This window comes from Peromyscus maniculatus, chromosome 7 (genome assembly GCF_049852395.1).
Source record: "Peromyscus maniculatus bairdii isolate BWxNUB_F1_BW_parent chromosome 7, HU_Pman_BW_mat_3.1, whole genome shotgun sequence".
In the NCBI taxonomy this organism is placed as follows: Eukaryota; Metazoa; Chordata; class Mammalia; order Rodentia; family Cricetidae; genus Peromyscus; species Peromyscus maniculatus.
In genome coordinates, this window is record NC_134858.1 from 94,135,703 (window position 1) to 94,151,345 (window position 15,643).

General features: G+C 40.9%; 1 protein-coding gene across 3 annotated transcripts in view; it reads right to left on the reverse strand.

Annotated features, from left to right (window-relative positions):
* The window catches only part of Rasa2 (RAS p21 protein activator 2), a 135,764-nt gene that overhangs the window by 28,706 nt on the left and 91,415 nt on the right, over positions 1-15,643 (reverse strand). For all 3 annotated transcript variants that reach the window (XM_076576868.1, XM_076576867.1, XM_076576869.1), the window contains exons 17-19: positions 6,324-6,401; positions 2,981-3,054; positions 2,151-2,257 (exon numbers count right to left, since the gene is read on the reverse strand). In XM_076576868.1, coding sequence (XP_076432983.1) covers positions 2,151-2,257; positions 2,981-3,054; positions 6,324-6,401 — 259 coding nt within the window. The remainder of the gene's footprint in view (positions 1-2,150; positions 2,258-2,980; positions 3,055-6,323; positions 6,402-15,643) is intronic.

A 15,643-nucleotide genomic window follows, 5' to 3' on the forward strand; every position in this document is an offset into this window, starting at 1 on the left:
AAGGTTAATTGTTACCACTAAAAATCTTAGAGAGCAGGGGAAGAGAGATGAAATGTAATGGCCAGTGTGCTAGATGTTCCTATTAAATAGGCAGCTAAGTGGCTAGAGACCTAAAATGACGTCAATGAAGAGTTGATACTTGATCTGAGGCTTACAGGACATCAGATCATAGACCTGAAGAAGGAAAGATTTCTATGTAGTATGTACAGAACCATGGACATAAAAGAAATCATAAGAGCTAGTCTGGTGAAGTCCCATAATGAATGCAAGATGAGGCTGTATGCGACATGAAGAAGCTGGAATATCAGCAGCTCACTTGACTCCATCACATCACAAAAGGCAATGATGGATTATAATAATTTAAACTGTACAAAGCAAACACAAGAACACAAAAAGCACAGCAGTCTAAGATGTTTAGCTGGAAAAATAGCAACACCCACTCTCAGGGACTCTGAAAATGCAGTAATTAGGGCACTATATATAACTAACATTACCAATGATCATCCCCAGTCAACCAGAAAATGTTAACTTATGTTCAATGAATTCTTTTTTAGAAGGCAGGAAAGCATGTAATACACTTTGGAAAAATCCATCAAAATAGGTAAAACAACAATCATGAATGCTTAGAACTGCATGCTTTGGTGAACAATCTCACAATCTCATTTGTGTATTTCCTCCAACACAAAAACAACAAAGCTCCAATATCCATTCTCATGGTTCCAACAGTCTAATTCTATGAAGTCTATCCCTTTACCATTAGTGGACAGAACAAAGGCCAAATCTGACAACTGTAGGTGTATGTTGGGCTTACGAAGTCCATGAAATTCATATGCAAATTCCATGTCTATGTGTATATACGTGGGATTCTCAGAAGAAAGGCACCATGATATCATCTGACTTAAAGGATGTTATAATCAGCACACTTTGGAATACTGGCTTGGCCTAGACAGTGCTTTGAGGAAGAAATAACTTGTTTACTCACAAAAATGACTTATACCTCATGTTTTATTTTATTGCACTATTATTATTATTCCTGGTTTTTGTTTGTTTGTTTGAGACAGAATCTCTCCATATGTAACCCTGGCTGTCCTAGAACTCACTATGCATAGACCAGGCTAGCTTCGAATCCTGTCTCTGCTAGGATTAAAGGAACACCACCATGCCTGGCTTACTAGTACTATTAATATAAACATAATGAACAACAATGCTATACCACAGGTGAGGATATTTATTTATTTGGTTTTTTGAGACAGGGTTTCTCCATGTAATAGTCCTGGCTGTCCTGGAACTCAGTTTGTAGACCAGGCTGGCCTCAAACTCACAGAGATCCTCCTGCCTCTGCCTCTCGAATGCTGGGATTAAAGCCCTATGCCACCACGCCCGGCAGGTGAATATAAAATTCAGTATAAGGCAGAATTCTGAAATATTTGAAGTCAACTTTAAAAACACTTTGGAAAGGTAAGCTTACTGATCTTTAGCTACATATTTATGTACTATAACAAACTATCTGGGTGCCTAAAATGCATACATTCTAAAAAATTTCTTACTAATATACTTGGATATATAATATATATATATATATATGCATATTCATTCATTCTGGTTAAGTTGCTCATATGTGTGTGTATACAAAAATAATTCTTTTAGCTGATACAGCAGTACATACCAGTAGTGCCCGACATTTGGGAGGCTGATGCAAGACCCCACCTCTTTAAAAATCTCTCTCCCCAATCATTCTACTACTCACTAATCTCCAGTGAAGCACTCTATATTCTCTTAAAGTATCCTATGTCAGATGTTTATGACATCAATGTGGAATTTATAGGAGACGCTCTTAGTAAGTATTTACTGATCAGATGTGATGGGACTTCAACCCCCCCGAACACCTTGACATGCTGAATGTTTGTGGTTGTTAGCTACTCTGTTAAGCCTGTACCTTTCTGCTTTTATTGCTATGCTGTTTTACTTACCAAGTCCAGTTCTTTTATGTTATAGTTTTAGCACATCCCACACAACGTGATAAAATAAGCACTCCAGTTTAGTTGTGTCACCGTGAGAAACTCTGCACTGTTCACTGTGCAATGATTTACTTACCGCAGCACCAAGGACTAGAAGAGTAAAGCCACAATAAAGCACAAACACAACTCTACCTGGCTGTTTGTGGTAGGTGAGCTCTCTGCTTGTCAAGCAGAACCACCGTTTCTTGAAATTCTTTTTTCCAATACGGGTTCTTCCTTGAGCCCTTTTATACATCTCACTGCCAACATAACAGAGATAAAATAAACATTTAGTCGTAGAGATTAAAACTGTCCACCTGAAACAAAGAACTGACCCTTACTGTTAGAGGACATTGGTAGTCATGTATGATTATTAGTGTACATCAGTGACTTCTGCTGATGACTCATGTACTTTACTTAGGTCACACTGAGGGAATAGTCTTTAATTAATGTAGGGTAGTTTTAATTTTACTTTTAGGTATGGTGTTTAGCCCACATGATGTCTATGCACATGTGTGCAGTACCTGGGGAAGTCAGAAGAAGGCATCAGATCTCCCAGAAATGGAGTTACAGACAGTTGTGAGCTATTGTGTGGGTGCTAGGAATTGAACCCAGGTTCTCTACAAAAGCAGCCAATGCTCTTAATCACTGAGCCATCTCTCTAGCCCCTAAGTAATGTAGTTTTAAAACTGTGCTATACAGAATAAAAAGGGTCCAGGTAAGTCATTTTCATCCCATTAATGCCTAGTAATAACCAGCTGACCAGAGCTCCCTCTCAAGTGCAGAACCCTGGGACTGTGCAATCAGTGAGTGCTGCCCTATGACATGGAGCTGACAGGTAGAGACAGTGATTTACCTGAGTGAAGAAGCTTAGGAAATTCTGGAACAGAAATGAAAACTCAGGTTTCTTCACTCTCAGACCCATGTTTTGTACTTACTGTCTACAGTGAAATATAACTTTCATGTCTCATTTAATGAATTACCCTTCTTTCAGATGCACAGGCTCACTCGTACCACTGGACTCTTTAGTTCCCGTAGACGAAATTTCATCTAAGAACTAAATGGGGAGATGGGAAAGTATTACAGTATGTGAATAAATAAGGTATTTCATAAAAAATTGTCTCATCTTGCACGTCATTGATTATATTAGGAAATTCTTCATTATTAAAGAGTATATATAATGCAGGTTGAGAATCTCTTTTATACAAAATGCTCAGGGCCAAAGTGTTTTAGATTTAGGGTTCTGAAATATTTGCATATATGGTAAGATATCTTGGAGACTGGACTCATGTCTAAACAAAATTCATATACATAACCTAAAGGTAGTTTTTTTGTTTTTGTTTTTGTTTTTGAGACAGAGTTTCTCTGTAGAGCTTTGGAGCTCACTCTGTAGCCCAGGCTGGCCTCGAAATAACAGAGATCCACCTGCCTCTGCCTCCTGAGTGCTGGGATTAAAGGCATGTGCCACCACCACGAGCCTAACGGTAGTTTTATACAGTATTTTTACTAAACCCGCACTTTGTGACCTATCACATGAGGTCGTGTGGAATTTTCCATTGTGACAACATGTCCATTCAAGGAGTTTTGGATATTCCAGTATTTCAGATTTTAGAGCATCTTGGATTAAAGAGGCTCATTCTACAGTTATCTATAAAATAATATAGAAAGTTCTTAACTTACAAATGAAAGGTATTTTTAAAAGTTTATTCTTAACTTACAATTCTGAATGGATTTCCCTATAGAAATAACTCTGGGTTACTAGTTACTTCGTTTCTAGTCATTGACATTACAAATGTTCTTGAGCCACATTCTTATATTCTGCATAGGAAGTTTGTAAATATTCATTTGATTTCAGGTTGTCTCATTTGTCAAGGTCATCAGTTATATATAATAGAAATCAGCAAGTTTCCTATGAATAGCCAGCAAATGGTAGGCTTTGTTGGTTACACAAGACTTCTACTATGTTTTATTTCATAACTCTGTTTCTTATAAAAACAGACTGCAGGTCAAATTTGGCTCATTCCATAGTCTGGTGTTACCTGACCTATCAGAAAGGTTCATAGCCCTGCATGTAAAAATCTCTGGAACCAGCAATCTTCAGAATTCAGTTTTTCAGAACTTCAAATAATAATGGGAGCAGACTATATGAACTAGCTCTTTTGGTAATATGCAACAATCACACACATTAGTGTTTGTTTGTCACAATGCAAAATACTCTGTGTATTTGTCCTGACTGTGGGCCAGGCAGGAAAACTCTAACAACAAATCTAGAGACAGAAAGACACACAGACATGGGGACAAACACATGTGTGGGGACACACACACACTTTAAGATCTTAGGGCAAATTATCTTATGCTACCTCAGATCTACAGATATAAATGAGATCGTAAATGTACTACGGTGAGAATCTATCTGAATGTGAGAGATAGTAAATGTACTACGGTGAGAATCTATCTGAATGTGTGTAGGTGACTCAGAGGCAGATTAGAAACACACTAAAGGCTGGGCGGTGGTGGTGGCGCACGCCTTTAATCCGAACACTCAGGAGGCAGAGGCGGGCAGATCTCTGTGAGTTTGAGGCCAGCCTGGGCTACAGAGTGAGTTCCAGGAAAGGCGCAAAACTACACAGAGAAACCCTGTCTCGAAAAACAAAAACAAACAAATAAGCAAACAAAACAAAAACAAAAACCCCACACACTAAAGTCCTTGCACTCTTAAACGTACTTCCCCCTGGTATTATCAACTGGTAACTGGTATTATCAATTAGCACATTCTGATTATATAAGGAGCGGAGAACAGATATCACCATAGCCTAGGTTATTAGATGTAGAAAAATAACTCTAACACAAAAGCTAGCATATCATAATCTTGTTAAGTCTAACTCTACTGTCCCCCAAATGCTTCAACAATGTCCCCTAAATAAAAATGTTATTTTAAAAAATTTTCAAGAGCCTTCAATAATCGCTTAAAAAAGTTTTAGGTGAATTTACATTATTCTAGAGAAAAAAAGAAAAGTCTAGGCTCAGCACAGTGGTGCACAGCTTTAATCCCAGCACTTATGAGGTAGAGGCAAATAGATATCTCAGAGTTTGAGGCCAGCCTGGTCTATATAGTAAGTTCCAGGATAGTCAGAGCTATATAGTGAGACTCGGTCTTGAAAAAAAAAAAAACAAAACAAAAACCTATCTGGTACCAGAATTTTTCCTTATGGAGTTCCTGTGAAAGTATTTTAAAAGTCCAAACATATATTTTAGTAAAACATGTTCTTGGCCATCAACTGCAAATAATACTATAACAACTGAACAGGCTAAAGACTGTACTTGCTAATTTGGTTCACTGAGTTAGGATTGTGATAATGAAGACACTGTACTTTCTTCAAGTTTAGTTTAGATATATTAAATAATGTTTCTTTCTAAGTTTTCCAGATTTATAATACTGTATTTTATATGGATGATTAAGGAGTCAAGGGCTAAGAAATTAAAGGCTTAAAAATTACTCTCAGTTTCTAATCACATACCTTTTTACATGTTGAAGGTCTTATTTACCTTCTATATTACCATGCTATATACTTCAGGCATTTGTAAATTTTCATTTCTAGTTGCTTTCCTCCAATTGCTAACAAAAACATTCACTAAATCATTGAGAACACTACTTTTCATTTTTATTATTTTGTGTGGATGTATGTGGGTATATGTGTGTCACAACATGCATATGGAAGTGAGAGGACAAATTGTGGGAGTTGGGTCCCTCCTTCCAACCATGTGGCTCCCAGAGATCAACCTCAGGTCATCAGGCTCCACAACAGGTGCCTTTGCCTGCTGAGTCATCTTGCTGGCCCATTTTGTCTCATTATGGCAACTGAGCACCCACCCACCCATTCCACTCCACAACAAGTACTGTTAGGCTTGACTCCTAGACCAAAGGTCTCAACAAGAGGTAATTCTGTCCTCTGGAGGACATCTAGCAATAGCTAAAAGTATTTCTGGTCTTCAAAACTGGGGATATGTTACTGGTATTTAATTCAGGGATGTTGCTAAATATCCTACAATGTAAAGGCTAGCTCTTAAAATCAAGAACTACCCAGCCCCAAATGTTAATAGTGCTGCAGTTGAGAAACCTCCCCTAGAAATCTGTATTTGTATAGCTACAACAACAATGGCAACAGCAGACATTGTTAAGACTTGCTTATCTCACAGCTTTAAAGATAGACTTCTTGATTGACAGTTTAAACATATATTAAATTGGAGACTGGAAGAAATGAGATGTTAATTTATTTATGCTAGATAACAAGAAAGTTTCCTGTTTCCAAAATAAAACAACCATACCTTTTTCACGTCTGTAAAATATCTCTCCTCTTGAAACATTTTGAGAAATTCACACATGACTGATTTTTTGGACCGAGACTATGAAAAAACAAACATAGGATTTGTATATGTTAAGTACACACAGCTTCTTAACTGTTAGTTGTGAGCCCACCAGGGGTCACGACATGTGTCAGCAGAGTTTCTGAAAGCACAGCAGTAAGAACTAATTCAAAACCTAGCGTGCCATGACTCCGAGCTGGTTTCGGCAGTGTCCCCCATGCTGCACGGTACTGCGTCACTACAGCTTTACTTCTGCTCACGCCACGGTCATGCTTTGCACCATGCACGCTAACACATCACACACCACTAACCACTGCTGTCTGGAGACCTCAGCACACAGCTCTGGGCTACTGTAGATCAGGAACTGAGCTATTTTTACTAGATAAGAAGGCTTTTGCTCTAACAGAAATATAACGGTTTAACTACAGAAAAAAAAGACTCAAAATCTTTTCCCACTTCATCAGTCAGCCTGTATTAAATTAGTAGTTTTGGATTTTGTTATATTAGAATGCTTAACTGCTTAAGTTGCTGACTTAAGTTTCACTAAACAAACAAACTACAAATAAATTCCAAAACCAAACAAAATTCCAACAAACATTAAGTAAATTCTGGCTTGAGATAAGGGCAGAATTTCCAACAACTTTTAAAATGGTCTTAAATATACTTCTGCCAGTGTGTTTATGTAACACGCTTTTTTTTTTCTTTAAATGTATGAAAGTTCTATCTGTATGTATGAATTTACGCCAGAAGAGGGCATCAGATCTCATTACAGATGGTTGTGAGCCACCATGTGGTTGCTGGGAATTGAACTCAGGATCTCTGAAAGAGCAGCCAGTGCTCTTGACTGCTGAGCCATCTTTCTAGCTTCCTATAATATACTTCTGTACTATATGTTTATGCAAACTGAATGATCATAAAATCAAAATATGATCAACTTTGAAAAATTATATCCTACAGTATCACATACTCAACTAATATTTATTTACAGGAAAATAAACAAGTATATTTATCTCATTAGCATGTAAATATGTTTTTTGTCTTTAATAAATGGTAAGATTTTATATATATTAAGAATTGGTCTAAAATATTTTTGACCAATATACAATATAAATACGTATCAAAACACATTGTATATATAAATTTGCATAATTATTATATGACAAAAAATGAAAATTTGATACAGATTTTGAAAATGTACTTTTAAGTGAGTGAACAGGGTTTAATTAGCATACAAAGTAAAAAGCCATCATTATTCAAAGGTCTGAAAGGACAAGTAAGAAATGGAAATCCACTTGACAAGAGCTAACTTTAGTGACCAAACAGTCCACACATAGTCAGGTGGCATGACAGCCATCTCCTTTGGGCCGGGGTGGGGGTGGGGGTGGGGGTGGGGTAGCCTGGTGTAGGCTCCAGTGCTGTAAATTGGATTCAACTCTATATGTGTATGTAACTCAGATTCAACTCCCATTAAAAAAAAAGAGAATTTTCTATTAGGAAAACATGTTTTAAATAGCAACCACGTTGCTCTCCTCCATCTTGGCTAATGACCTCATCAAGATGTAAGCAGCCACCTGGCTGGCAACCATCTTTACTAAGGTTAAAGAGAACATGCCACGTGACTTAACCACCTGATCTTAAGACCATGTGGAGCCAGGTGGTGGTGGTAGCGGCGAACAGTACTCGGTGTTGGGATTCCTGGCCACTCCACTCCCCCAGCTGCATGACAGCACATGCACAGTTCAGTAGCCAAGTAAGGGGCCTCACGTCCTATGAAATCCGTGCACTTCGTGATCGTGTAATTTGCGCTGAGCATGATCACGTAATCTGCACATGCATGCGTTGCTCCGTAAGCCCATATGTGCATGTGCAGGGGAATCCCTAAGAAGTGGGACACCGACACCTCCCCTCCCTCTTCTCCTTCTCCTCCCCACACTCTCTCTGCACGTGTCTTCCACAGGCCTGCTCATGCTCTCTTCTGTTCCTCCCTTCTAATAAAACTCTGCTCTGATAATGGGTTTTGTTGCGCCTTGTGACCTTTCCTTGCAGAGTAAAAGCACAGCATTAAAATCAAATTCAGTGCTGTGCAAAGCAGGCTCTCCCAGCGTTCTGCATTCGGGACCCTGTCCTGAGGTTTCTTGGATCAACGGCTGCCCACTTTTCATTGCCCAGCTGCTGGGACTGCTACACATAACACCGGCTGCCCAGATTGGAGTTTTCCCTTTCCAATCCCTCGCTATTTCCCACAACTATAGCCTGAGATATATTCCTCATGTTGGATCCCTGGGCTGCATACACCCCAACTCATTCTCTCTTAATGCAGCACTGAATGCTGTCAGAACCCCGGGTACAGATGCACCCCGCCCCTTGTGCTTGCCCTCTCTTGATGAAGGGTGGGGTAACTTGTGCCGGTCCACATATCCTTCCCTACTCTTGGGGATACCTGAGATAGGAGTCTTGGATCCTGTTTGTTATTTTAATTTTTTATGTTTTTCTCGGCTTCCTCCTCTTGGTCCCACTCCTCCTGAGAGATGCCTTAAATATCCCTAGATACCAGTAAATATGGCCCATTAATGGCTGCTTAGACCCCAATATTTCCCAGGAATTATCTAACTTCTGCCAACGCACAGGCAAATGAAAAGAGTTACCTCTTTATTCTCATGTTTTTACCTAAGCTCTGAACCCTCCCTTTCTGATTCTTTCTCTCCTGTCCACGTGCAAACTGAACCTGAGGAATCTCTGACTCCAAAGAATGTCCGCCTATCTGACCTCTGCTCTGCTCTCCAGTACTGGGCAGGCTGCTCCAGCCCACTCTGGCTCCCACCTCCACTCTCACTGTCACCCATTCTCAAGCTGCCCTGAATATCATGGATAGGTCTGGAAGCAGGCTAGGACTCATGCAAATGCAGTTAGGATCAGGACTCACATTGGGATCATAATAATCTGGATAGCTCTCTAGCCAGGTATCAGTTTACAGCCTGCCTCCTGGCAGGTCTCCTAAAGCTGTCCTCAAACCAGCAAACTATCAAAAGCTAAAAAAAGAAAGAAAAAGAAAAAAGGTAATTCAAGATACAGAATAAAAAAATCCACCTCATGTCTCCCAGAGCTTCCTGAAATCAGGGCTAACTTAAGCATCTGGAGAGAAGGCCCCTGACCCCACAGGCAGAAGTTTCAGCTGTGGCATTTAAGGTACCATGGGAGAGATGAGAAAGCCCATGAACAGAATGGCACATGCTATTCGAGCGGCTGCATAAAGGCTTCCAGGTCCCTGTTTTAAATGTGTGGTAGAGAAGGCCACGTGGGCTTATGCATGCCCTGCCCCACTCGGGCCATCAACTGAGCCTTGTCTGAAGTGCCACCGAGAGGGGATACTGGTCAGCTGACTACCCTCATGTACCTCGTGGCATGGGGACATCAAAGACCTCCAGCAGACCTCCTAGGCTTGGCCATGGGCTCATAGGGAACCCAGGATACAGCATGGGCCGATCCTTTTCCTTCCTTTTGGACACTGAGCCACTTACTCAGTCCTGAGGGAGTTTTGGGGTCGTACCTCTCCTTGTTTCCCTATTGTTGGGGTAGGGGAACAGCCTTACCCACCTCACCAGACCCCCTCCACTTAATTGTACTTTCAGGGGTACCTAATGGGAAGAGATTCCAGCTAAGGTAGGAGCTTTCATTTCATTGCTCCCTCCATGTGCCTCACTCCAGACCGGTCAGCAGTGCTTCTCATGCACAGGGACACAGACAGGGCCCTGATCTCTCTCTCAAGTTCCAGAGGACACCAGGATCCACTGCCTTGTCCCCAATTCCAGAAGAATGAGGTCTCACCCCACAAGCTTTTCTCTTCCTGGTTCCCTCTTCTAATTAACTACTCAGCTAATTGTTACAGGATCACCAGAGAGCTGGAGTCCAAGGACCATTAAGTATATACCCAGGTGGTGAGGAACAGTAACAGTTCAAAGGTATTTACACCTCCAGACTCAAGTGTATGGGCTCTGCAAAAAACAGACTTTAATATAACAATCTATTCCTGTTAGCCCTCAGCAATTGATCACCCGTGTCTCCTGGATGCTAAACAATAAAGGAAATAAGTGCCTTAAAATAATCTGTCTCTGATAAGGCTTATTTCAGGTAAAAATTAAAAGCATGTTCCAAATATCTCCCCCACCTCACTAACACTAACCAATATAAGCAGAGTAATAAACACTACAATGTCATGGTCACCAGCCCAAGACTTTAAATTTCCCATGGCTGCTTCTAAGTATGTTTAAATTTTTTTCTAAGCTCCAGAAACCAGCTTGAATCCATCTGGACTCATATGCTTAGCATCTGCTTCAGATAAGTACAACCCAAATTTTCCAGGTCTCAGAACCCCACCAAAGGAAAAAAAAAATAAGAAAAAATAATTCTTTTTTTAAAGCTTTTCTCTGCCTCACCAGCACTCTCTCAGACTCAAGCAGCCGGAGTCCCAAGCCAGGAAGATGGACAGCTCCAAGGCAACAGATGGCAGCCCACCATCCCAAGACACCTGGCTACCTTGGAAGCTCCCTTCCTTACCACCCCCCCTTCCCCCGGGGTTAACTGACACCCACCGAGTCAGCTGGAAGCAGTTTTGGGAGACACAGTGCCCCTATTCCTGTTCATCTGCCTTTTTTATAATAAGCAAAAAGTCTGGAATGTTGGGATTCCTGGCCATTCCCCCAGCTGCATGACCACACGAGTTCAGTAGCCAAGCAAAGGGCCTTAGGTCCTACGTAATCTGTTCACTGAATGATTGCGTGATTTGCGCTCAGCGTGATCACGTAATCTGCACATTCGTGGAGTAGCTCCGTAAGCCCCTATGTGCATGTGCAGGGGAATCCATAAGAAGTGGGACACAGACACCTCCCCTCCCTCTTCTCCCTCTCCTCCCCACACTCTCTCTGCACGTGTCTTCCACAGGCCTGGTCATGCTCTCTTCTGTTCCTCCCTTCTAATAAAACTCTGCTCTGATAATGGGTTTTGTTGTGCCTTGTGACCTTTCCTTGCAGAGTAAAAGCGCCGCATTAAAATCAACACTCTGGAGGCAGAGTCAGGCAGATCTCTGTGAGTTCGAGGCCAGCCTGGTCTACAGCGCGAGATCCAGGACAGGCACCAAAACTACACAGAGAAACTCTGTCTCAAAAAACCAAAAAAAAAAAAAAAAAGAGTCAACAACTGTAAAACTTCCCAGTTTTACTGAGCTTTCTTGAGAGGTCCACATTTCCCCCATTTTACAACCAGATCTAGGTTTCAGGTTTTTTTTTTTTTTTTGGTTTTTCAAGACAGGGTTTCTCTGTGTAGCTTTGCGCCTTTCCTGGAACTCACTTGGTAGCCCAGGCTGGCCTCGAACTCACAGAGATCCGCCTGGCTCTGCCTCCCGAGTGCTGGGATTAAAGGCGTGCGCCACCACCGCCCGGCCGGTTTTTTTTTTTTTTAAGAGCAAACATGTTTCGGTTTCTTAAACAAAGGGCTATTAATCAAAGAACCCTGACAACAGGAATGAGAGAGAACATGTACAAGGCTTGTTCAGCCCTGTAGTATTACAAGACAGTGGCCAAAAAAAGAACAGTTTCTGTAACCCCTGAAATGAGCCCAGACTTGCCCAAATATGTCCAAAGATAAAACAACTAGAAACTCAGCCTATCAAAAACATACTAATATAACTGCTGCCTGCTTAATCAATCATGTTTGAGATGACCTAACTGTTTCTAAATTCCCCTAACCGTACCTAAAGGAGCCTGCACACCCTCTCAGGGTTGTCGCCATTTTGTGCAGGTGAACGACCTTGTATACGCTGGTAAATAAAGGCCCTTTGCTCTTGCATACCATCTGAGTCTGAGATCTTCCTTCAGCGTTTTCTTGGACTCCTACACGGTTCATTATTATAGCTTCTTTTTAGACTAAGGAAGCCACAACAAGTCTCCAAAATGGTTTGGGATTGGTATGGATTTTTATATGATGGTAAAAAATTTAAGGTTAGATTTGCTACAACATACTATATATGTGATTCAATTCTGGTTTAGACTACACTGCATACTGCAATAAAATTTTAAAGTTATAAAGGTCTACTCAGATTAGCAAAAGCTGATTTAAGCTGTATTCTAATTATGTGTGTCTTTGCTAACTGTTCAACACTAAGCTTCTAGAAAATTTAGATAAATAACATATGTTTGATAAATAAGGTAAATTTGCTTAATAAGATTTATAAATTCTTATGATAACAGGTTTTCTATACCTGGATAACAGGTTTCTCTGCTGACACAGTAAGCCAGATCAAGCCAAACTGATCAAGTACAAGAACAGTTTTATGGGAGCAAAGCAACTCCCTGGGGAGTCCTCCAGCTCCCGAGATCGAGGCCAGAGAAGTTACCTGAACTAAAACAGGGAGGTTATACAGCCTGTAGGAGAGGGGTGATGACGTGTCTGCCACAAGCTGGATTTGTGCCCAAGTATGGTCAAAAACGGAATGCTTTAGGCGGGGCTTGAGCTGCTAACAACTTCAAGGGAGGAGCTGGAACAGCCACTAAGAATTTGGAACTGGGCATTTTGGTGCCTTTTCTGTGTTGGTGATTCTCTGAGAGGGTGGGGTGGGGCTGGGAGAGGAGAGGAGAGGAGAGGAGAGGAGAGGAGAGGAGAGGAGAGGAGAGGAGAGGAGAGGAGAGGAGAGGAGAGGAGAGGAGAGGAGAGGAGAGAGAGAGAGAAAGGTGGGGGTTGGAGGGAGGAAGGGAGGGAGGCAAGAGAAAAGAGAGATGGGGCTTCTCAGACTATGCAGGAGCAAGTTGGAGGTTCCAACTGAACAGTGTACTCAGTGTACTATTCTATAATGGTGTACTATAAAAACAAAGTTTACTGCATTTATGGTTTATTTTGATGATAAAGGATCTTCAATTAAAATTTCAACTCAAATTTTAAGGCTCAAACTTAACAGGGATAAGGCTGTAAAAATCTTAATCTTATAAAAGCTACTGACTTATTTATTGTAAACTGTTACAGATAATTAAGACATTCAAGTTCATATTCAGTCACCTTATAAATGACCAAATACTTTAATGTGTCAAAATTACACTTATAGTCATGCTAAGTACTAATGTAATTAACTACAGGAATAAACTTTATTAAGTCTCCTATATATGTTTTCAAAGTTAAACCTAAAACAAGTTAACTAAAAACAAGCAACATTTGTTTAGTCTAGATACACTTAATAGACAATGGCCCTCAAAACTTTTCAGAGATCTGTTGAATATGGCATTTAAGGTGTTTAATGGAAGGGAGGAGCAGGAAAAATAGTAAAAGCTTCCAGTCATATAGAGAAGTGCCCTGGCAGCAGCCCTAAGATCTCCTCCAAAGAAGACGATAGAGCACAGAAGAACTCCACCTGGAGCTTGCTTTAAATGTGGCAAAACTGGCCGGGCAGTGGTGGTGGCGCACACCTTCAATCTCAGCACTCGGGAGGCAGAGCCAGGCGGATTCTGTGAGTTCGAGGCCAGCCTGGGCTACCAAGTGAGTTCTAGGAAAGGGGCAAAGCTACACAGAGAAACCCTGTCTCGAAAAACCAAAAAAAAAAAAAAAAAAAAGTGGCAAAACTGGCCACAGGGTGAAAAACTACCCTTCACCATTCCCGCTGCCAGACTCCTGTCCAACAATGGATGCTGGAGAGCTGACTGTCCTGCTTGCCTAGACAAGCTAGGCCAGTCGCCCAAATTCCTCCTCCATAGGCAAGTCTGCTAGATCTTCTGGGCCTGGAAGCCTAAGACTGACACTACCCTGGGACCTCTGCCCGCAGTGGAATCAAGATTACCACAGAGGAACCTAGGGTGATTGTCCAGGTAGCCAGCAAGTCTCTGTCATTTTTAATAACTTTGGGAACTGCTTGTACTTCCTGCTTAATCTGGTGAAATTTATCCTTCTCAAACCTGATGGTGTTTGTCAGTTTAGCAGCAGCAACCAAGGCTTCAGCTGCCTTCTCAGTTCTCTTTATATGTGAAAATCAGGCCTCAGGCCTCGCTTTCCTAGAGCTACTACTAGGTCTAGACACAGTTTACCTTGCTACCAGATTCTGAAAAGAGATAAGCTCACAAAACAGATTTCAATATAACTTTTTACTATTCCTTCATTTAAAGGAACTTGCTTTACAATGACTGTTCTGTTCTCGGTAATCAACCACCTATGTCTCATGGTAAATGACTGGATAGAAAAAAAGTGTATAGTTTATATAAGAAGATATGGAAGCTAAAGTAAGTTGTAAGGGTCTAAAAAAGTGTTTTAAGATATGTAAATGCAAGTTATAAAGGTCTAAAAGTGTTTTAAGGTGTGTAAATTCAATTTATAAAGGTGTAGAAAGTGACTTAAGGTATATGTAAAAATGAAAAATGTTTCAGATTTCTATATGTGAAAATAAAAACTTTCCGATTTCTTTCCCTCTCTATGCTATTGTTATATTAAGACTTCAAAAATCCAGAGTTTAACATTAATCAATGGAGTTCTGATAAGCTATTAATCTAACTCTGGTAAGCACTGACAACTACTATCATAGTCACAAGCTGAAGATTTTAAATTTGTTTTGGTTGTTTTCTAAGTATAGACTTACAAGTGCTCAGCGTGCTAAAAACTGAGAGAACTGAACAGACGCCCTAATAGGCTGTTCAATTTTCTTAGAGATCAGGCTTCAATTTCAGCTTCCTGAGACAGAGCAAACAGTTTCCGAGAGAGCCACAAAAAAAGGACAATTAATCACTGGTGCTCCTGACCACAGGGACAAGGAGATAGGATGCATCAAGCCTAGGCCACTGAGCCAGCCCCTACAGTCAGTGCATACTAGGCTAGCCAGCCTCCATAAGCAGCTCAAGGACAGAGCCTGGCACTTGTCCAGGCCTGCCCCCAAATGAAAAAGCTATAGCCTAAACCAGCCCCTGACTAACCCTAGCCAATTAAAATGTACTAATATGACTGCCACTTGCTTAAGCTAATCATATCTAAAATGACTTAACTGCTCTAGGACCTCCCCTTGGCTATGCTTAAAAGGAGCCCATATATCCCTCTTGGGGTCTTTGACGTTTGCCTTTGTGTGAGATGGCAGGCCCCAGCATGCTGGAATAAAAACACTCTTGATGACTATATACAGATGGCGGTCTTTTGTGGTACTTCTCCGGGACCCTAACATTAACATCTCTATCCAATCTACATATCCAGCCCTCTGGAAACACTGTTAATGCTTTTAACCCAGAATCATTTTTGGGTCCCCAAGATTCTACTACGACACAAAG